Here is a 22,004-nt window from a genome sequence, read left to right as displayed (position 1 = left end):
ATATTTTTCATGACTTTAAACATTATTTTTATAACATTTCAGTGACCAATTTTTTATTGCTTTGTATAGACATACAGTTGGTTTTTATATATTCATCTTGTGTCCTGCCATGTTGCTAAAGTCACTTATTAGTTTCAGCAGCTTTTTTGTAGATCCTGTAGTTTTTCCATATAGATGATCATGTCATCTACAAATAAAGATTTACTGGATGTTAAGATGCCTTTTATTTGTTTTTCTTGCCTTTTTGTACCTGCTAGAACCTCCAGTATAATGTTGAATAGAATAGTTGGTGCGGACCTGCTTGCCTTGTTCTTGATGTGAGAAGGGTAGCGTTCAGTATCTCATAATTAAGTATGATGTTAGCTGTAGGTTTTTCATAGATGCCTTCTATCAGATTGAATTCCCTTCCAGTCATAGTTTGCTGAGAGTTTTTATCAGGAATGAATTTTTTTGGCATCTATGGAATTGATAATATGTTTTTTCTTTTAGTTGGTTAACATGGTGAGTTATGTTAAATTAATTAAAGCAATCTTATATTCATGGGATAAACCCTTTGTGAGAAAGTTTTTTTTTAAAGACAATTTTAGAATAGTTTTAGATTTATAGAAAATTTGCAGAGATAGTACACACCATTCCTATGTATGCAAAACTGTTCCCTTATTATTTTTTTCCCTTATTATTAACATCTTATGAGTTTGGTACATCTAGTGAACCTGTATTGCTACATTATTATTAACTAAAGTCTGTACTTTATTCAGATTTCCTTAATTTTTACCTAATGTCCCTTTTCTGTTCCAACATCCCATCCAAGACCAGTGCATTACATTTAGTCATGATATCTGCTTAGACTCCTCTTGGCTGTGATGGTTTCTAAGACTTTCTTTGTTTTTAAGAGCTTGGCAGCTTTGGGGAGTAGTGTTCAGGTATTTTGTAGAATGTCCCTCAGTTGAGATTTGTCTGATATTTTTTTTCATGATGAGACTGGTGATATGGAATTGGGATATGAAATTGGAAGACCACAGAGGCCAAGTGCCATTCTCAGGGTATCAACATGAAATATTACTATTCATGTTAATTGTAATCGATGCTTTTGCTGACCACCTGGCTGAGGCAGTATTGGTCAGCTTTCTCTGTAAAGTTACTCTTTAAAATATTTCCCTGTGCAAAGGTTTTTAACTACAAATTAAATTTCCTTATAGATATGAAGCTATTGAGGTTATCTGTTTCTTTTTGAATGAGCTTTGGTAGTTTGTGCCTTTCATGGCATTTGTCCATTTCATCTAAGTTGCCAGATTTATTGGGATAAAGTTGTTAATATATTCCCTTATTTTCCTTGTAAGATTATATATAGACTTTGTAGTGATGTCACTGCTCTCTTTTCTGATAGGAAATTTGTGTCTTCTCTCTGTGTATAGATGTATCAATCTCAAAGAACCAGTTTTCTGTTGCATTGATTCTCTATTGTTTACTGTTTTCTAGTTCATTGAGTTGCACTTTGCTCTTTATTTTCCGTTTCTTCTTTGAATTTCATTTGCTCTTCATCTAATTTCTTAAGGTTGAGGCTGAGGTCACTGAGTCCTTTCTTCCATCCTAATCTGTGTGTTTAGTGCTGGTTTTTCCCTCGAAGTACTGCTTTAGCAGTGCCCCATAGATCTTGGTATGTTGCCTTCATTTTCATCCTCTTAAAAATAGTTTCTAGTTTCATGTTTGATATCCTCTTTAACCCATGGTTTATTTTGAGGTATGTTATTTAGTTTCCATATATTTGGGGGATTTTCCCTATCTTTCTGTTTTAGATTTCCAATTAATTCCATTTTTCTTGGATAACATACTCCAAATGACTTGTACCCTTTAAAATTTTTTGAAACTTCCTTTTTATGACCCAGGATACGATCCATCTTAGTAAATGTTCTTTGCTTGAAATGCACGTGTATTCTGTTCTTGTTGGGTGAAGGGTTCTACAAATGCCAATTTGGTCAAATTGTTTGATAACATAGTTCAAGTCACCTGTACCTTGTGGATATTTTGTCTAGTCTTTTCTATTAATTTTCAGGCAAAGGGCATTGAGATCTCTGACTGTAATTATGAAGTTGTCTCTTCCTGTTCTATCAGAATTCTATCAGAATTATGGCAGTTCTATCAGAATTATGGGAAGATTGGTTATATTCCCCTCCCCTCCCTTTGTTCTCATTGACCTTTATTTAAATTTGATAACTCATACTGTTTTTAATGATGGGAAATTTTTTTTAATGCTTTAAATATCCTGATCTATTCTCTCTCATTTTTTTCTTTTTAAAATCCTATTAGATGTTGAAACTTTTGTCTTTCTCTTTGGCTCATTTTTTCCTTCTTGCTTTCTAGATTTCTGTTCTTTTTACTTTGTTCTCTGAGAAAATTTCACCTTGTGTATTTTTTTCCTTGTACCTATTCATTTATTTAGCCCATCTATTGAATTTCTTTTTCCAATTGAATAAACTTAAAATAACACAAATTTATTGTCTGTCTTAAGGTTCTGGCGGTTAGAAGTCCTAACATCAAGGTGTTGGTGTTTTTTCAAGAGGCTCTGGGGAAGAATCTGTTACCTTGTCTCATCTACCTTCTAGAGGCTGCCTGCATTCTTTGGCTTGTGGCCCCTCGTTCCATGTTCAAAGCCAGCAGTGGACCATCTTCCAAGCTGTCTGACTTCTGCTTGCATTGTCCTACCTCCTTCTCTGACTCTCACTCTCTTGCCTTCCTCTTCTACGGTCCCTTGTGATTACATGGTGATAAAATTGGGCCCACCCACGTCATTCAGAGTTATCATTCTGTCTTGAGATCTATAATTTAATCACATCTGCAGATCCCCTTCTGCCATGTAAGGAAGGAATCCACAGGTTCTGGGATGTGGACATCTGGGGTGGGGAGTGGGGAGATGGTTATTACTCTGCTTATCACACCAGTAGTCAGATTTTTAAATTTTAACATGCAATTTGAGAAGTCATTAGATTCTTCATGTCCCTCTAAGAATATTAATCATACTTTCTATGTGTGTGTCTTATTACCACTGCCCACCTCCCCTGGTTGTGAGGGAATAAGGGATGCTCTGCTGAGGGAGGTGCATTGGTTTCTGGTTTTCTGGGTGTTTGCATCCTCACTCCCCTGACTTTGTAGTTCAGGTCCCTGTCCTCATGTCTCCTTCCTGGAGGCAGATGCCTGGGCTCCCCGGTGCTTGGTGGAGACCCGGGATGGGAGGACTCACCTGGCCATTCTTTTCCCAGAATGCCAGCCAGTCATCCAGCTTCCAGTCTGGATGACTTCCACCGACTCTAGGCTTTGGGCATCCTCAGGGCCCACTTCTGGAGCATCTTCGAGAAACATTCTGGGCTTCATTTCTTCCATCTGCCATATCCACTTTCCAGCTATTTCTCACATTCTTCACGATTTCTGGCTGCCAGCAGTGTTCATTCTTGTTTCCCCACGTCACTTGGGAAATTTTAAAAATACCTATTTTACGATTGATGATGATTCGAGATTGAAAGGAAGGCTGCAGTCTTGTACTCAGTCTGTGGTGTCAGCAGCAACCCCCCTCGGGTCCTTCAGCGCGTGTGTCCCCCTGGACGCGTCTCTCTGCTGTTTGTCGCCCGAGGTGGCTTTGGATGCCGAGTGACTATAGACCTCAAGAACCTTGAATCATATCATAGGACAATTATTCTGTTCTCAATTCTTTTTTCATTGTTCTGATTTCAAGGAGGTAAAGCCACAGTTTGGGACTTGAATATTTTTAATGTCAGGTTTTAGCAGAGAAGTTAGGCGTTGGCCTGAAAGCCTTTTTGCAGGCAGCTTGAATTTAATAAAATTGTCTATTTTGGGGGTGCCTGGGTGGCTCAGTCAGCTAAGCGTCTGACTCCTGATTTCGGCTCAGGTGGTGATCTCAGGGTCGAGGGATTGAGTCCTGCATCTGGCTCCGCAGTGGACGTGGAGTCTGCTCGAGGAGTCTCCCTCTCCCTCTGCCCCTCCCCCAGTCAGGGAGCACCACCCATCGTGGACTACTGCATGAGTGACAGAATCCTATTTTGTCGAGCACTGGTTACACTTTGGGGTCTTTAAAAAAAAAAAAGACAGAAACTGGTATTATTCTAATAGGATACAAAAGAACTCTCCAGGGTACTATGCCTGGGTGTGCTCTTGACAATATTTTAATGAAGTCAATTTTATTCGAATAACTTCAAAGATTTTTCTTTTGAGAGAGAAAAAGAGAGAGCAAATAACTTTAAATGAAATGTTACGTCAAAGATGTAAATTGAAAACTAGTGCCGCATGCCATAGAGACTGTAACCAGGAGACTAATGATGATGGAAAATACACAATTTTTTTTTGAGAGAGAGAGCGCGCGCGTGCGACTGGGCAGAACGTGCCCTCCTCAATACCCATCACCAGGCTAACCCATCCTCCCACCCTGAAGGCCACCTTCTTTCTTCCTCTTCTTGCCTAGCCTTCCTTACCTTATGGAGGCTACCTGAGGCCGTCTCAATCAGTAGGTGAGTGGGAGTGGGGAGGCAATGCCTTTTGTTTCATCTTTGCTGCGGAACTGGGTCTTTCATTTGGCTTAGAGAGTCTCAGAATGATTTGGAATAACAGCCTGCTTGTCTTCTGTTCTTTGGGACAGAGAAGCAGTTAGGTTTTCTCAATGCGCTGGGCTCCCACCTCTGATCTTTCTCTCTTCCCTTGTATCTTTGCTTACAAACCAGGCAGTTCTTGTCTTTCTTGTAATAATTTGCTGGATGCACCAAGAAGGACTCATGTACACTAACATTTTATTTTATCCAGCTTTTTTCTTCAGAGCTGCTGGTATGCAATGTGCTTTCAAAGGTATCATAGGCAACAGTTTCACTGAATGTTTTGCCATGACCTGACGAGGGTCAGCGGCTTTCACGCCTCTTATACCTGCTTCTTCCTCATCACTGGCTGCCCACTGCTTCAGCATCCCAAACTTGATGGTGAGAACACCCCACTGCTGGCACTAGGTTGTGTTAGGTAAGAGTAGTTAATGTTCCACAGAGACTCCAAAAAACAGTGGTTCAAAAGGTAGGAATTAAGAGTGGGCTGGAGATTCCTCTTTAGGAAATGAGCCCTAAATGGCTCACATCACTCCCACTCCCAGCCTGGCAAGAGCAGAGTCTGATGGCCGTACCTGGCTGCAAAGGCTGGGGAGGGAGAGGGAAGCTGGAGAGCCACATCCTACCTGTGTCCATATTCCTGGGGAAGAAAGCCAGCGTGGGTTTTGGTGGTTAGCTTGTGGTTTCTACCGCGGACATCTACTACACGTTTGTTGAGGAAGAAAACATCTGTTCTGTCTCCCACTGACCTCTCTGTAGGGTCCCACGTAATTCGTTTCCGTTAGGGGGTGGCCCACGCCCATGCCCACACTGCTAGTGGGAATGCATGTTAAGGTAACTTAGGAGTTGGCAGATGTCTTCTGTCGGGGGTCAAGTGGTAAATCCTTTAGGCTTCGTGGGCTCGCCTCTATTGTAGCCATGTGACTCCGTTAGAAGCGGCCATAGACAATCTGAAAATGAATGAGCAAGGCTGTGTTCCATTAAAACATTATTTGGCCTGCAGGCCATACGTAGTTTGCCGAGCCCTGGGGTGACTCACTGGGAAATCAATTTAGCAGTATCTGTCGAAATTAATAAAAATGTTTATGCATTCTCAGTGGCTTCATTCCCAGAAATGTATCCTAAGGAAGTAATTTAAGCAATAGCCTATTCGTCCAGCTGTTGCAGCACTGTCTAGAGACATGAAAAGTCAGAAGTGAAAATAACCTAATGACCGGTGTTTGTTTATAGATATTTGTCAATACTAGGATACTGGTTAAGTAGATAATGGTACATCAAATGGGATATTATGTAGCTATTCAAATGCATTCACATGGAAATTAGGTAGAAACGAAAATGTTCATGGTATGATGGTTGAGGGGAAAAGAAAGACACCAAGTTGTAAGTATAGTGTGATGACAGTTTGATGACAGTTTTGCAAGTCGACATCTGTGTGTAGCCCAGGTTAAAGGGTAGTAGGATTATGGGCGATATTTTCCTGTTTTCAAGATTTTCTTTAATATTTGAATAAAAGATGTATTTAATAATGGAAAATTGATGGACCTCAAGAAAAGGTATACTTCCTTCTTTAAAGAAATTGTGCACCACATTTTTTTTTAAAGATTTTATTTATTTATTTGACAGAGAGGGAACACCAGCAGGGAGAGTGGGAGAGGGAGAAGCAGGCTTCCCACGGAGCAGGGAGCCCGATGTGGGGCTCGATCCCAGGACTGAGCCACCCAGGCGCCCCTGTGCACCACATTTTGTTCCCTGTTTTCCCTGGCCCCCGGGAAGCTCAGTGCCAGATGCGAAGGACCAGCCCAGGGACCGTTGATGTGCATGCAGCCGCCTCACGCTCCCCTCCTCCCCTTACGTCAGGGCCACCATGTATCCTCGTTCGCTTGGCAAAGGCGCAAGCGAACTGCCCCAAGACAGTCCTATGTCTGTCGCTTTAGTTTAGTTTTTAATAATGCCCTCCTTTTACTCTTGAAAGTTCTCTTGTTTGGATGAAAATCTATTGTTTCCCTAGTGTTTGTGGCTTTGCTTTTCGACTTCTGGTCCAGAAACACTGTATTCTGAATATGTGTGTTATTGTAAGCCACTTCAAAATTTCTGTTTGGAAAGAAGCTGGGTAGAAAAACAAACTAAGTGGGTGTCTGGGTGGCTCAGTTGGTTAAGCGACTGCCTTCAGCTCAGGTCATGATCTTGGAGTCCCTGGATCGAGTCCCACATCGGGCTCCCTGCTCGGCGAGGAGCCTGCTTCTCCCTCTAACCCTCGCCCCTCTCATGTACTCTCTCTCTCTCTCATTCTCGCTCTCTCAAATAAATAAATAAATCTTTAAAAGAAAAAAAAAGAAAAACTAAGTAAAAACTTTGAAAATGCATCCAACCCCAGGCTGCCCATTGCCCGCCCTCCCCGCAGTCTGTTGTATCTGAGTGGAGCACAGCTAGCAGACCCCAGAACCGAGGGTCCAGCTCCCGGGCTGCCATGCTCTCATCGAGGGAGAACTCAGCTCTTCTTTGACGAAGGGTGTCCTCATCTACCTGTAGCGGTACTAACTTTGACCTCTCAGACTGGCAATGTGGAAAGTGTGGTCCTCTATAATAGTGAAGAAGTATTTTAACCAAAGTATCACTTAAGGGCATAAGGACATAGCATTTGAGTGCCCAAAATATGCCAGGTATATATTATCGGATGATGAGATATATATATATCTCATTTCATGGCCATAACAATATTGCAAGGAAGTGGTAACAGTAGAAAATAAAATAGTAACAATAATAATGTAACAATATAGCAGTTGCGGGCGCCTGGGTGGCTCAGTTGGTTAAGCGACTGCCTTCAGCTCAGGTCGTGATCCTGGAGTCCCGGATCGAGTCCCGCATCGGGCTCCCTGCTCAGCGGGGGTCTGCTTCTCCCTCTGACCCTCTTCCCTCTCGTGCTCTCTGTCTCTCATTCTCTCTCTCTCAAATAAATGAATAAAATCTTTAAAAAAAAAAAAATACAGCAGTTGCACTTACCGAGTACTTACTATGGGTCAGCTAATGTACTAAAGACTTCCTACACATTTCTCATGCGGTTATTATGCCCCTTTTACAGATGAGTAAGTGGAGGCTCGTAGAGGTTAAGTGAGATTTTCTCAAGGCCGCAGAGGCCGTAAGTAGCAGAGCTGGACCCTTTACCTTCTAGATTTTCACTTTATATCCTTAAGGAGGAATACTGGGGAACATTTAAAATGTACGAGAGCATTGGGAATGATTTATTTCCAAGATTCCTGATGGCGGGGAATCCGTAGCCAGCAAGTGGTTGCAAAGGGAGTCTGCATCTCACTTGGAAGAAGAAAATGCTGATAGGGCAGTGAGTTCTTTGGCTTTCTCCTCCAGACTGCGCATGTCATTGCTTTTGTCCCCTCCTTCTTGGCCAGTAGCTAGGTCCCTGGGCAGATTAAGTTGTTAGAAGAGCGATGGTCAGCCAGAGATCACAGATGTGCAAAAGACGGCTCTTCCGAAGGCTTTGTGTCCAATGGCTGGACTCTCCACCGCGGCCCTTCCCAGGCGGCCTCTCTGAAATTGCCCTTTGGCAGTGGCTTTAGCCCCCGACTCCAGCATTGGGCTGCGGTGATTTGTGGGCGGAATTTGCGAGCGTAAAGCGGTCCTGTACTGTTTGTTTCTGGGGCATAGTTTCAAAAGAAAATGGCATTTTATAGCCTGTATTAATGGGAAATTACTTTCCATTAGGATTCTGACTGATTTGCACATAATGTTTATAAAGTAAAGGAAAAATGTCAAGCATTTCACTAACAATTTAAAGCAAAGCTCACGGGACTGTGCCAGGAACGCATTCCAAGAACATTTTCTTCATCATTTCTTTCTAAAGAAACAGAAAAGAGGGAGATGAAAGGATGCAGGTCAATTAAGCAGAATCCATTGTGGGACTGAGATGGAATCTTTGATAATACACTTCTCGCTGCCTAAGAGAAAGAATAAAGTGAGCCAGGAGCAGGGAAGGGGGTGCGGGCGGTGGAAGTCACATCTTGAGATGATGGATTGCAGGCAGAACCAAGTTCAGCCCTGGCTTGGAGGACACACAGCCCGTCCAAGCTCAGGCACGTGGGGTCACCACGCTTCATCAGCATGTGCTGCTCCCGTGTCCCCAAAGAGACGACAGGGCCAAGAAAAGTCCCCCGGACTGAAATGTGTGCCTGCATTGTTCCCAGAAAACCCTCGGTTTTGAAGAAAATAGTGGAGGAGTTTGCAGCCTAGGCTCACACGTCCTCCCCGCCCCAGCTCATGGGTATCTGGCCCCTCGTCGTCACTTACGGAATTAGAAAAAGTATACTTTGCATTTTTTATCAACTCATTTATTTATGAGGTTTTTTTTTCCCCCCATTTAAGTTCTTAAAGAGGGTGTCACTTTATATAATTACAACTTAGGGTTAATACGTTCCAGCTTGAGGTCGACTTTGAAAATATGGAAGGCTGAGGGTAGTGAACACGTGTGGGTTCCAAGTGTGCACTATGGGTATTTCAGAGCGAGGCAAAATAAATCTCTCAAATGGCTTCTATGAGGACATTCTCACTCCCTCCAGGTATAAAAGAGACTTTTATAAAGTTCTTAACACTGCTAAGGGGCTCGGAAATAATGTCTAGAGTCTGAGTCGTTCGCCTCATCAGAGCAAAAATCTCTGGGATTACATTAGAAAATAAACATTTATTCAAAAGTCAAGTGTGAAGTTCGAAACTTGAAGAAGACGAGCACTTTGCGAATAGAAATATATGCTTTTTTTTTTTTTTTACCTAAATTTCCAAAGAGGAAATTAAAATTGTCACTCAGCAGGGACAGCAATGATTGCTCAGTGGCCAGGTTGTTTCTTGCTTTTTCTTCTTTCCTTCCCATAGCTTTCTGGTTTGTTTTGCTCTCACCAGCCCTCCCCCCATATGCATTTCTGTACATTATCAGCCGTGGGCCGGTCAGCACTATTTTGACAAGAGAGAAACAAGGAAACAGGAGTCCTGCAGTATAGCTCAGAATCTGGCACTCATTAGCTGTGTGACTTTGGGTGAGTTTCTTAACTTCTCTGGGCGGATTTGAACTTGTCCCTAAATGAAGTGATTGGACTGAACACATTGCAAGTTTCTTCCCCTCTCAATGCTATGGCTGCTGCAGTTCTATTTTATGAGTATTTAGCATTCTTAAAAACTTGAGAGGTGCACAGATTGAACATTTTATATGTTCTCTGTTTAAAAAAATATTTCTTTAAAACGATGAAATGTGAGCTATGATTCTTATTGTTGCTCAGTAGCCACTGGTTCAGGAAAGGGGAAGAGTCCTTCTCTTATTTTTCATCCCCAAGGAAGCTTTAGAGGGAAAGGCTTTCTCACTGCAGGGAATGGCTTTCTGTAATTCTTTTAAACAGTCTGTAAAAAGAATTTTCGGAAAGCCGTAAGGTGTAACTTCTAATTTAGCAGTGGGAACTTTAATACCGCATGGCTGAAATGATGGCATGATTTTATTATCTCAAATGCCGCCTATTTAAAAATTTTGATATTCTGCAATGATGATGTATTTGGTCTTTAGGTTAAAATTTGAAATGCCATCATCTCATCACCTAAATATTAATATAGGTACTTATGTTTTTTAAAAATCGTGTAGAAGTCGATGTTTCCAGGGATAACACATAGGGCAGCTATAGGGCACAGTCCCAGAGGACTTTATGTTTGAATCCACGAGAATGACCCCCTGGAGTTGTCCCGTGGGTGTGGTCCCAGCTGTAAACCCCAATGCCAGATTAGGGGGTGAGAAACACTGGGGAAGCGTAAGAAAGCAGTGCCAGGTCAGACCTGGCACCAGGTGGCTGTCACCGGACCTCCACGACAGGTGCACAAAAGGGAAGAGGTGAGTCTATAGCCAAGTGCCGAATACTTGCCCTGTCCAAAGGGGCACTGGCTGTCAGGAGCAGCTGTTTGTTGCCCAGGAATATGGGCCCAGAAGAGCCGGCCTTTCTGATTTTTCAAGAGAAGCCAGAAATCATATATTTGTTTACATGCAAGCTCCTGATTTTTAGATATTGGTAACTAAGCCACACTGTATGGAGCAAGGAGCAAGCCAAACAAAACCCATCTGTGAGCTTGAACTCCATGCCATTGGCCAGGAAGCCACCTCTGATTAAGGCCACAGTGTGTCTTCGGCTCTCCCTTCACTCGGAGTGCCAAAGACAGCCCACAAACATGGGACCTGGTGGTCCCAGGAAGCTTTGGAGATAACGTCTCAGGACAAGCAAGGCTGTGCAAGGGTGGGGGCGCACAAAGCTTATTGCTCACACCCATCTCCTGCAGCCCGTGTAAGTTGTGGAGGATTGGAATTCAGGTTAAAACAAATCACACATGCTTATTTTTATGGGTTACAGTATAATGATGAAGTTTGAGTTTCCCTGACAAGGGATTTCAATAAAACACATCTCCTGTGGACACATACAGTGTTCTTGTTTCTAGAAAGACAGTTCGTAGGCTTTCACTAGACTTTTCATAGTAATTTAGTACTTTACTTGTCTTAGTTAGCTTGGGCGGCTATAACAGAATACCACAGACCAGGGGGCTCGAACAACAAACACTTATTTCTCCCAGTGCTGAGGCTGGGAGATCCGAGATCAGAGTGCCACCAGATGCTGCGTCTGGTGAGGGTCCGCTTCCTGGTTCACGGAGGGCCGTCTTCTTGTCCTGATAGGGCAGCATTGTCCCATTCAGGAGGGTCACCCTCATGAACCTAATCACCTTCCCGAAGACCCACATGTCACTGCCCCGGGGATTAGGGCTTCGACATATGAATTCGGAGGGGATGCAGACATTCAATCCATAGCATTAACCATAGATTAAGGCATAAAATTTGCAGGTAAGAAAATCAGGGCCCAGGGGTGACCTAATCCAGAGCTAGAAACCAGGGATCTGAAGTTCCCATGTAGTTTATTACCAGCGGACAAAAATAGCATGTTAGCGGTGGTGAACAAAATGGTTTTCATGGTATTTATTACAATTCCGCACCAGCGCTGTGTCTGGGTCAGCTGAAGGGACGGTGTTTAGCTTCCAAAGAATTTTTCTGCGAGTGCTTGAGATTTTAGATCGGGAAAAGAGAAATTACAATTTGAACCAAAAATGTTCATTCTAATTCAAAAGAGACGGTATCTCATAGGTTGAGTGGGGTGCCTGGCCGGGAGGGAGTACGCACTCATTGAGTGTCTGAGAGGAGTCTGAACCGGAAATAAATTGGAAAGTGTGAATCCATTCTGTGCCCCAGTGTGTTAAGAGGTGAACTACCCTGTCATCCTACGTTGCAGGCATGGCCAGGTCTCCCTCCAGAGGGAGGCTCGGGTCCCATTCTCGGTGGGGGTAACTCCACCCGTTAACAGGAAACTTCCTCTCTGCTCCTCAGCAGCCCCACGGGTGCGTGACCTTCCAGACTTCAGACCGGGAAGTGGGCAGAATGTGAGCCTACCCGGCCCAGATGGGTGTCACCTGCCGGCCTCACCATTAGGTGGGCTGTGGGGTCACAGGGAGGCCCAGGTCCTGGCTCTCACTCCCTCCTTCTGGGTCTCAGTTTCCCCTTCGAGAGAACAGGAATTACCACCCTGACCACCCAGGGTTATTCTAAGATCACCTCGATCAGAGGTGCTGGGCCCACCCGGTGCTGGCCGCCGAGCAAGAGCCCACCCCCTGATGGCTGTTCGTGTTACCTAACTGGTTATCTGATTTCTTAGCCTACAGCAGACTGGAAGCAGCAGATTAGGAAGGCCGAGGGACTGCTTCGGGAAGGCCCACTGACGGCAGAAAAGTGACAGGTCGCAGCCCAGCGACAAGGGAGGCAAGAGAAAGACTAAAAAAAAAAAAAAGCAGGAACAAAAAGTCAAAAGGCACAGCAGTCGGGGGCATTTACTAAAAGACAAAGAGCCTCCTCAGGTCAGTAGCTTCAGCAGACGCCATACCTCGTTCCCTGATAGGCACGCACGTCGACAGCAGTTTATGAATCACTTCTCTCTCTGTCCCCTTTCCCTTCCAAAAAACAGGAGTGGGGGAGTGGGGGGCATCATAGCTTGCCTTTCAGTGGGGATGCTCTGTCCCGGGTCCCTCCAGGGAATGAAATCCCCAGAGTCAGGGCAGGCAGAGAAGAGCGAGCAGGGGGCTCCTTTGAGGGTCTGAAAGGGACCCAGGTTTAAGTCCAGCAAAAGAGTGGCGATGTTTTCGTGCTACCGAGAGAAGGATGCCCCCTGTCGTGCCGACCACTCCCTGCCTCTCCCCATCCATGGCAGTCAGCACCAGGAGGAGAAATCCAGCCCTGGAGAACCAGCCCCCAGATCCTGGCACGTGGCAAAGGAAGCGGGGAGAGAGCACAGGAGTAGACCGGGCTGCAGAAATGCCAGGCTCATCGGATGCCACGTCCACTCTGGTGGCTAATCCACCACCCGGAGTCTACTCCAGTATTTGCTTTGTTTTTTTTGTTTTTTAATTGAAGCCTGAGCTGCTCCTTTGAAGCAGGGGCTCAGGCAGAAGAAAACAGGACAGAGAATAAGTACCCAAAGGACATCCCTGGAGTATGTGGGACCTGGGTAGACCTTTGAGGACCAGGGAGGGATTTAGGGGAGAATGCTCCCAAAGAGCATTGCAGGGCCTGGGAGCTCCCCAGAGCATGCCAAGCTGAGGACGCACAGGCTCACCAAGCCCAACTGATAGACCCCGCTCCCTACCCTCACCCCCACCCTCGGCTTGGGGTTGGCTCAGAAACTGAGTGGGGATGAACTCACAGGCTAATGATTTTCAGATCAAGAGCAGACTGCGGGCCCAGATGGAGGTCAAGTCTCAGCCTCATTGCTGAACTGCTTTGAACCTGTGTATGCCTTAATTTCTCCATCCATCAAACTGGGGGGAGTAAAGTACCAAAGTAAATCCACTGATGTCATTGAGGCACTTAGAATTTTGTCCTGGCACTGAGGGTTATGATGTCATCCCCGTTGCTGACGGGGGCTGAGGACCATGGGACCACCACCGGGATGAGATGTGCAAGGCATCTCTGTATGAGTGCATAGCCCTCTGCATCGGGGACTTGGGGAAACAGAAGGTGGGGTGGGGAAGGGCACTCCCCAGAATTTCAGTGTTGTGAAAATAGTAAGAGGGGACCCCATATTGTTAGGAGCTGGGCCACATTATTGCCGAGAGGGAAAGGAAACGTATTTTAGGGAGAACGCGATTTCCCTACCCATTGTGCATTCCTGTTGCAGTACGTACTCAACCAGCCCCCTTGAAACTCTTGTGTTCTGGTGTCCTTTGTTTCTTTTTTTCTCCTAATGGGGTGGATCAGAACTTGAATAATAAATATTCAACAGGGACACTCCCTTTTCTCTGTTAAAATAATCTTTGTTTCGGTGCTTTAACAAGGAAGTCTGTGTTTTTCCCACCTCTACTCATGTTACGTTAAGCCAGGTCTCGGGAGTAAGAGAAAATAAACACGACCGCTCGGCCAGGGCGGGCGGGCAGGCGGAGGCAGCGTCCTGGCTGGGCAGCCCAGGCTGGGGCTGGGGGCGTCAGACCGGACAGCACGGGCCTCCTCATCAGCCGCCGGGTGCACGGGCGGTCAAGGGGCAGCAGCCGCAAGACCCCAGGGGACAAAAGGAACGAGTTGTCCCCAGAGCTGGGACACTGGGGAGGACCCATCTTTCCTTACGGGAAGGTTTCAGCAGAAGTGCTGGCTTCCGGTCGTGGGAAACCGGGCCCCCGGGCACCGTGCAGGTGTTTGTGTCTGGTCTCTGGGGAGAGGCAGCCTGTTCTGCCTGGCCCTGTGGGCTCCGTCCGTGCTGCCTCTGACTTCTTCTCTCTTGTGGAGAGGGAAGCTTCCTCTGTGATCACTTCGGGGGGCAGAAACTTTACTTCTCTTCAAGTGAACTGAACTTGCTTATGAGTCTCCATTTAGACCGGTGGCGGAAACAAGTTAATCTTTTTTCCATTTCTGCTGTTGGCCAAAAAAAAAGAAAAAGAAAAAAAAAATATTAATCTTTTTTCCATCTCTTCTAATGGTGGAAAAAAACCATAATCTTGCCATTTCAAGGTAACTCGGTCTCTTTCAAGAGAAAGTAGACTATACATTTATTACTTGGTCAATTTAGGACTTTAAACCTAGTCAGTTCCGTTGAGACTCCCCGTCAGGGCTGTTGGTCTTTCTCACAGACCCTCTCCTCCGCACGCCTCTCGCCCAAGACGGTGCCCGGATATCAGGGGACGTTGCCCAGATGTCATGGTGGCAGGTGAGGAGGCTGGTCTGGGTCTGAACTGCTCACACAGCTGAGATAACTTGTCACTCCAGGCCCGGCTCCGTGGTCCAAGCCTCTGGCTCTAGCTTGTGGGGTCTCTGCATCCTGTGTGCCTGCCCCCAGGCCATCTCTGGTCCAGCTGCCCCCCCCAGCACCTCCTCACTTCCTGGGGGGACTTAAGATTTGTTCACAGTTCATGGGGAGACAGGGGTGGCTCCCTCAGGCCCCTTCCTGCATAATTACACCACCCCACCATGTTGGTTCAGAGCACTTGGGGGACCTGCCTTCTCCCAGAGTTCCAGTGGGAAGTGGGGCCTAATACCCCCCGCCCCGCCCCGGGGTGGAATCAGGGGAGCATTTCAACCTTCTTGCCCACCCTCTTCTCTCTCCAGCCCCTTCCCGCCTCTAGAAAGAGCTTCTATGTCTTCTCAGGTGGCAGGAGACCGCCCTTCCCTCTCCACGGCTTGAAATAAAATTTCCATGCTCCGCGTTCTTCAGATCCTGGTTCCTTGGACTCCAGAAGTCAGCCTATCTGTCTGTCTCTCTCTCTGCCTCTTAAATCTCATTAAAGCCTACCTGGCTCTGGCATGGGCCTGAAAGCCTGTAAACCTTGGCTTTGACACCAGTTTGCAGCTGAAATGGCGTGATTTTGGAACCTAGAAGTTGTAACATTGACTGCGTTGTTCATGTGCAGGGTCTCCTCTCTCCCTAAAGTAAGGGAGGCCACAGCTCCTCGGGCGGAAGGCCCCCGACAGCAGAAGTGACCCAGCTTGACAAACGCACTGGATGATATTCCGGGATATGGTCCTGCTTGCATAGTTTAGGACAGCCAGCCCGAGCTCTGGTCGGCGTGGGTTTCCCTGGTGCTGTTAGAACTGCGTGTGGTGCTGGCCGGAGAGCCAGGTGCTCACGTCTTACCTGAGTCAGGGGACTTTGGACTGCATCATTAGGCCACCCCACCGCCTCTCAGGAGAGACGCCATGTTTTGGGTTCACTTGCTGATGGAGTGTGATATGAGTGCTGGTCGCTTTCCAGCTCTTAGAAAATCAAAGTGGGCAGTGTGGCAATGGTCCCTTGCCTAGAATAAATGAAGTGCGAAGTGAGTAATGTGTCTTTTCCCTGATTTGTTCAGTGTGTGTGCCGGGAGTGCACATTTATGTGCATGCAGCTGGTGGGTAGGGTGAGTGCGTGCCTGCCATTCAGCATTGATTTTAGTCACTGCAGGTAGGTAGCTTGCAGAGTCAATGGGAGGAAAAAATAGATGTAGTTAGACCCGTAGTCAGTGTGATAGCCCATAAAATGTCTTGGCAACCCTTAGCGGCGTCACAGATCATGTAGGAGGTGACATCAGCAGGATGGATCCCAGGCTGGGAGCCCTGGTGTCTGGTTCTGGCTTTGCCATTAGTCCTGGGGCTGTTAATGACCTCTTGGAGGTATCACTGCCTCTTCTTCAAAAAGAGAACGGTCCATGGAAGACCACCAAATACCCTCATAGCACTAACATTTCATGTTCATGGAAATGCTTTCCAAGACGACCGTGTGGTTTGGCACCTGACTCCATCTCCCTCTTCAATGCGCCGGGAGTGCAAGACTTGCTAAAAGGATAGTAATCACTTTTATAGACCACATTAAAACAGGTATTCATTAATAAAGTTGACTTTGACTCAACAGCCCAGGTTGGTATGGATTTTCAGTACCCCAACTCGCCCATCTAGGCATTGCATTTCCAAAGGAAAATGAAAAGTTCTGCATGCTAAACACTCCATTTCCCAATGCTCTGAAGCAACTGAATGTCGTTCTGTTCAAATTCAAGATAATGAACTGGACCTCCGTGTTGAAGTCCTTCCACGGCCATGATTAGGACAAAAGGAATATACAAAGTTGGGGTGGGACGGAGGTATGTCATGGAAGGAGCCATCCAAATGCTAGAAACATCACATACGTTCTAGAGACGATAGTGCATGTGGATTTAGGTTCTAAAAGGCTCATCTACCTGTAAGTTACCACATGGGAAGGAGCTTCTTCTCCAGAGAGGGAGAAGTGGGTCTCCTCCCTTTCCCTACCAGCTGAAACTCCTCGACACTCCCAAGCTCTGGTTGAAGAAAGCAGAGGGAAGGAAAGGCCGTTCAGCGGGTGATTTACAACCTCCCTTGGACATTGGAGACACCTGAAAATTTTTAAAACTCCTGAGGCCCAGGTCCCACCACCAGAGCTTCTGATTTAATTGGCCCGAGGCTAATGAAAGCTCACTAAAAGCAGTGAGCTTTTTAGTCTGCTGCCATGTTGAGAGCCACGATGACGGGAAGACAGCGGGGCCATCTCAGCCCCACTGGGGAACTTCACTGATAAAGAGCCCGCAAGTGAAGGAGTGCCTGGCTTCCACTCCCACCCGGGTGTGGACAGAGTGCTGGCAAGGTCAGGAGCGGGGCTGGCACTGAAGGAGGGCCTCCCCGTCCGTCAGAGAGACAAACGGGTCCCACGCAGGGATTTGCTGCCCAGGAGGGGCTTCTTCTTTGACCAACCAGAGAAATACCCAAATTTATATTCTCTTTATGGGGACATGAAAGATTTGGTGAGGAAGGAACATAATCTTTAGCAGAACTTGTTTCGACTCTCAAAAGTAGAGAGAGACAAAGAAAGAAGGATGTTTCATAATCACAGAAAAAGGCAGTAAGAACAGAAAGCGTAAAATAGGATGGCAGAGGTGAGATGACATACACGGATATTTCAGTCCTGTGTGGGGATTCGGCTCGTCTTAAAGGACGTGGACCGTGCACCTGGCATGGTCCAGCCCTGGGAAACTGCTTCGCATCTTTGCAGACCTCGCTCTGCTGGCGTGACGAGAGAAACTGGGCCGTGACGAGTTGGCTGTGGGTAGTGTGGGGGCCTCCCCAGTCTCCTTCTGGATGGCCTGTTCTGCCTTCTGGTGGTCGCCTCTGCCCGTGGGGTGGTTGCTGGGTAGACAGGGTGTGTGGTCTTTGTGGGGTGGGGCTTGGCTTCCTCCCATCTTCCCTGGGACAGTCATGTCTGCTCTGAACTCACCAGTGGTCCATGCCCTTGACCTCTCTGGGTCGGGCATCACCTCCCCTGGCCGGGGTAGCCTCTCTGCTCCTCATCCTCCTGCCTCAGCTCGGAATCATGAGAATCACTGAGGCCACACGTCCCTGTGAGAGGCTGTGGTGACCTGGACGGGGATGACCCCCTCTCCTTCTCAGGCACTCTTAGGTCACTATCATAAACTGTCGGAGAAAGCATTCTACATGCAGAAATCCATAAGCCAAGATAATTGGGGGCAAGTTTTTTCAAATCTTCAAGCTCGAAGATTTTAGAAAATAGAAAAAAAGGTCTATTTTATAAAAGCTGACATGCTCTGATACCAAAGCCTGACCAGAATATAAAATGGGAGTGATTTCACTTTTAAATACAGATGCAAAATTCTTAAACAGTAACAAACCCAGTCTAGCTCTAGGATAAAAGTATCACCCACGAGTAAGTGGTTCCTCTAGGGCCTGCGGTGGTCATCACTCATTAAAAATATTCTAGGGCTGCCTGGGTGGCTCAGGCAGTTAAGCAGCTGACTCTGGATCTCGGCTCAGGTGCTGATCTCAGCGTCCTGGGATCAAGCCCCATGTCAGCTCCATGCTAGGGAGGGAGTCTGCTTGAGGACACTCTCTCTCTTTCTGCCTCTCCCCCTGCCTATGCAAATAAATAAATACATCTACGGAAAGAATATTCTAAAACTAATCTTAATATTAAAAAAATATGATCCAGTTAGCATCAAAATGAGATTTTTTTTTTTTTTTAAGTAATCTCTGTGCCCAATGTGGGGCTTAAACTCACTGCCTGAAATCAAGAGTTATATGTTGTACCAATTGAGCTAGCCAGGTGCCCCCAAAATGAGATTTTTATGGGGGGAAACTCAGTACAATGATACTGAAGTTTATGGAGTGGAGTGATTTCATGAGAACAGGAAATGAAGAACTTACCTTATTTTTTTTTTTTAAGATTTTATTTATTTGAGAGAGAGAGAATGAGAGACAGAGCATGAGAGGGAAGAGGGCAGAGGGAGAAGCAGACCCCCTGCTGAGCAGGGAGCCCGATGTGGGACTCGATCCCGGGACTCCAGGATGATGACCTGAGCTGAAGGCAGTTGCTTAACCAACTGAGCCACCCAGGCGCCCACCTCATTAATTATTAACACTTACTTTTAAGCTACAGTATTTAAAATGATACATCGTTACAGTTACCTAAATGCGTCAGTGGAAAAAATAGAAAATCCTGAAATACACCCAAGTGCACATGATCATTAAATATATGATGAAGATAAAAGTAGTATTTGAAGTCAGTGGAGGAAGAATGAATGGGTCCTTTGATAAGTTGTCTTGAGAGAACTGCTTCAGCATCGTCAAAATCAATAATGCCTCTGTTTGCCAAAACTCAATGGAATTAAGAGTAAAAATTTTCACATGAAAAAATTAAATCATTTCTGGGATGCATTCAACTGAATGCATATAAATACATACATGCATATAAATACATATATACATATAAATACATATATATATGTATGTATGTATGTGGAGGAGAAAATAGGGATGGAAAGGTGGATGAGTTTGTGCTGATTAAGATTTCTGTATGTGTTCTCTATGTGCACCAGAAATCCCCTTCCCTGCCCTATCCCCAGGACATGCTCCAAAAACAAATGGAAGAAAACATGATAAATATAAAAAATATTTTTGACATTTTCTAAGGGGCTCCTAAAACTTTTAAGACAAAAAACAATAGACAAATAAGTTGACAGTAAAAGTTGAAAGTCTTGGAAAAATTTATGTCCTATGAATAGTAAATCCCCTTCTGAGGTTTACCTTCAGGTATTGATTGTGCATGTTTGTAAATAAACATGCATTGGGATGTTTTTCAAAGAGTTCTCTAGGAAAGCCTAAAGAGAACAAAAGAAAAAGAAGAAAAGAGTGAGAGGGAGAGAGAGAGAAGGGAAGGAAGGACCTTATCTATCCAGCGATATAGGAAGTGGGTTAAAGAAATTATGTCATACTGAGAGAGTTGACGGCTGGTCAGCAATTAAAAGTATTCTGGAAAGAGATTCACAATTATATGTATAGGAATGTTCTTTGATGAAAAGAATGTATTTATGTAAATACATACACAGATGTGTTCATCAAGATACCTGGAAGCTTGTCCACCAAAATGTTAGTTTAACATTGGTTGTCTCTGGGTTAGTGGGTTACAGCTGACTTTTCTCAGTTTTGCATACTTTTCTCCTCCCTTCCCTCCCTCCCTCCTTCCCCCTCTCCTTCCTTCCTCCTTCCTTCCTGCCCTCCTCCATCCCTTTCTTACTATTGCCAGGTTTTAGTTTTGAAATTAAAAAATAACTATTTGAAAAATGTTATTCTGAGAACGCCTGGCTTCATACAGTGAGCCCAGCATGTCAGGCTGGGCCGTGAATAGCTGGCCCATCCTCTCCCGTGTCACACCTGCCTCATTCCAGCTCCTGGTCACCAGCTCCGGGAGGACGTCCCGACCACCCAGGCCATTCCTGCTTCTTCCTGCTCTGAGCTTCTGAGCTTTAAGTGATTCCCCACCTCATCTGTGCCCTTTAAATGTCGCACACGCATTGTCCGGTGTCCACAAAGAAACCATCAGCTCCCTGAGGGCAGGGGTTGGGCCTTGGAATTCTGTGTCCCCCTCGGGCTCCGGGCTTTCAGGGAGGTGGGCTGGGCCTGACTCCTCTGGAAGGAAGGGAGTACCAAAGGGAAAAACCAAAAGCCGTGGGCCCGGGGGGTCAGTGAGGGCATCCTCTGGCTGGGGGCGCTGGGACAGACACGGCGAGCCCAGCCCCTGGGAGCGGGGCCGAGCCCGCCTTGTGGGGAGGAAGGCGGGGACCTGCTGTTCATGACCTCTCCGCTCCCTGCTCCTCCAAGGATAATGTGTCATGTTAACCCGTACTTTTTGTCTCCATATGATGTGGACAGGTTCTAACGTTCCCAAGGACCAGCCCTGCTGTCGTGGTCTCTATGATTTTGAGCCAGAAAACCAAGGAGAACTAGGATTTAAAGAAGGGGACATCATTACATTAACCAATCAAATAGATGAAAACTGGTATGAAGGGTTGCTACACGGGGAATCTGGATTCTTCCCCATTAATTATGTTGAAGTGATCGTGCCTTTACCTCAGTAAATGTGTAACTCACACTTTGGACATACTTTCATAACTGAAATGAATTCACACCAGTGTTCTCTCAGTGTGTCTGTGACATCCTTGTTCTTGGACCAACTTAATGACTTTTGTTTGTGCTTTCTCTTTGTAATGTATTTTGTATCTGTTTCATTTGTATAAATGATTTTCCCGTCTTAGCTACATGAAACTATAGTTTTCTTTTTTTTTTGCTTATTGTCCTAAAAGTCATCGGTCAAATAAATGAATGTGCTTCTTGTTGCTAAAAATAAATTGCAGTTATGTCCATGAATTGCCCGTTTATATCCCTCAGCTGCAACGGAATGCAAAATCTGAAACTTAAGAAATGCTAAATATTTTGTTTCCTGACATTACTGATGTCATCTGGTCTTTCCTTATGTTTTAGCTGACTGTGAATCGCCCAATAAATATGACACACCGTACCATGTTGGCGAAAAGCCTTGGTTATTCTTAATGTTGAGTGGACTTCTAAGCGCCAGTGTGGATGCGTGGATGCTTCTTCCTGAGTCAGCAGGTCTGAGAGTGGGCCTTCACTGTCCCCCGATTCGAACACAGCACGCCCTCCTTCCAAGTCAGGGATAGAAGACTCTTCCATGCACTGCCAGGTTTATTTAAAGAGAGCGTAACACAACCTTCTGCTGCTGCCCAATGTTGGGTAGGTATTTCACGCAGGTCCTGTTGGCATGCTCAGGAGGGAGCAGGATCAGGAGTCAGGTTGAGTGCACGGTAACGAGACCGCTTGGGTTCAGAGAGCCAGCCCCTGGCCTCGCTCAGAGTATGCACTCATCGTGCACTTGGATCCAGGGGTGCCACAGCCCTCACAGGGGCGGGTATCCTCATCGGACGGCTTGCCCAGGATCCAAGAGCCGGTGGTGTGAGAGGCAGAGTTTGAACCGCACCCCACTGCCCACTGAGGTGCCCACT

At 45.8% G+C, this 22,004-nt stretch overlaps 1 protein-coding gene across 4 annotated transcripts in view; it reads left to right on the top strand.

Annotated features, from left to right (window-relative positions):
* The window catches only part of SH3GL3 (SH3 domain containing GRB2 like 3, endophilin A3), a 135,350-nt gene extending 113,848 nt beyond the window's left edge, over nucleotides 1-21,502 (top strand). For 2 of the 4 annotated variants that reach the window (XM_045899304.3, XM_045899305.3), the window contains one exon: nucleotides 20,857-21,502. In XM_045899304.3, the coding sequence (XP_045755260.1) occupies nucleotides 20,857-21,062 (206 nt within the window). In that variant the 3' untranslated portion in view covers nucleotides 21,063-21,502. Of the gene's footprint in view, nucleotides 1-12,325; nucleotides 12,525-20,856 lie in introns of all 4 variants that reach the window. The other 2 variants (XR_010404805.1, XM_064569806.1) reach the window with 2 other exon arrangements.
* Nucleotides 21,503-22,004: the final 502 nt, after the last annotated feature.

This window comes from Mirounga angustirostris, unplaced genomic scaffold (genome assembly GCF_029215605.1).
Source record: "Mirounga angustirostris isolate CCGP_5_RB_7025 unplaced genomic scaffold, mMirAng1.0.hap1 SCAF_9, whole genome shotgun sequence".
NCBI lineage: Eukaryota > Metazoa > Chordata > Mammalia > Carnivora > Phocidae > Mirounga > Mirounga angustirostris.
Note: the sequence above shows the minus strand (reverse complement) of the source record. Positions and strands in the feature narration are given on the sequence as shown.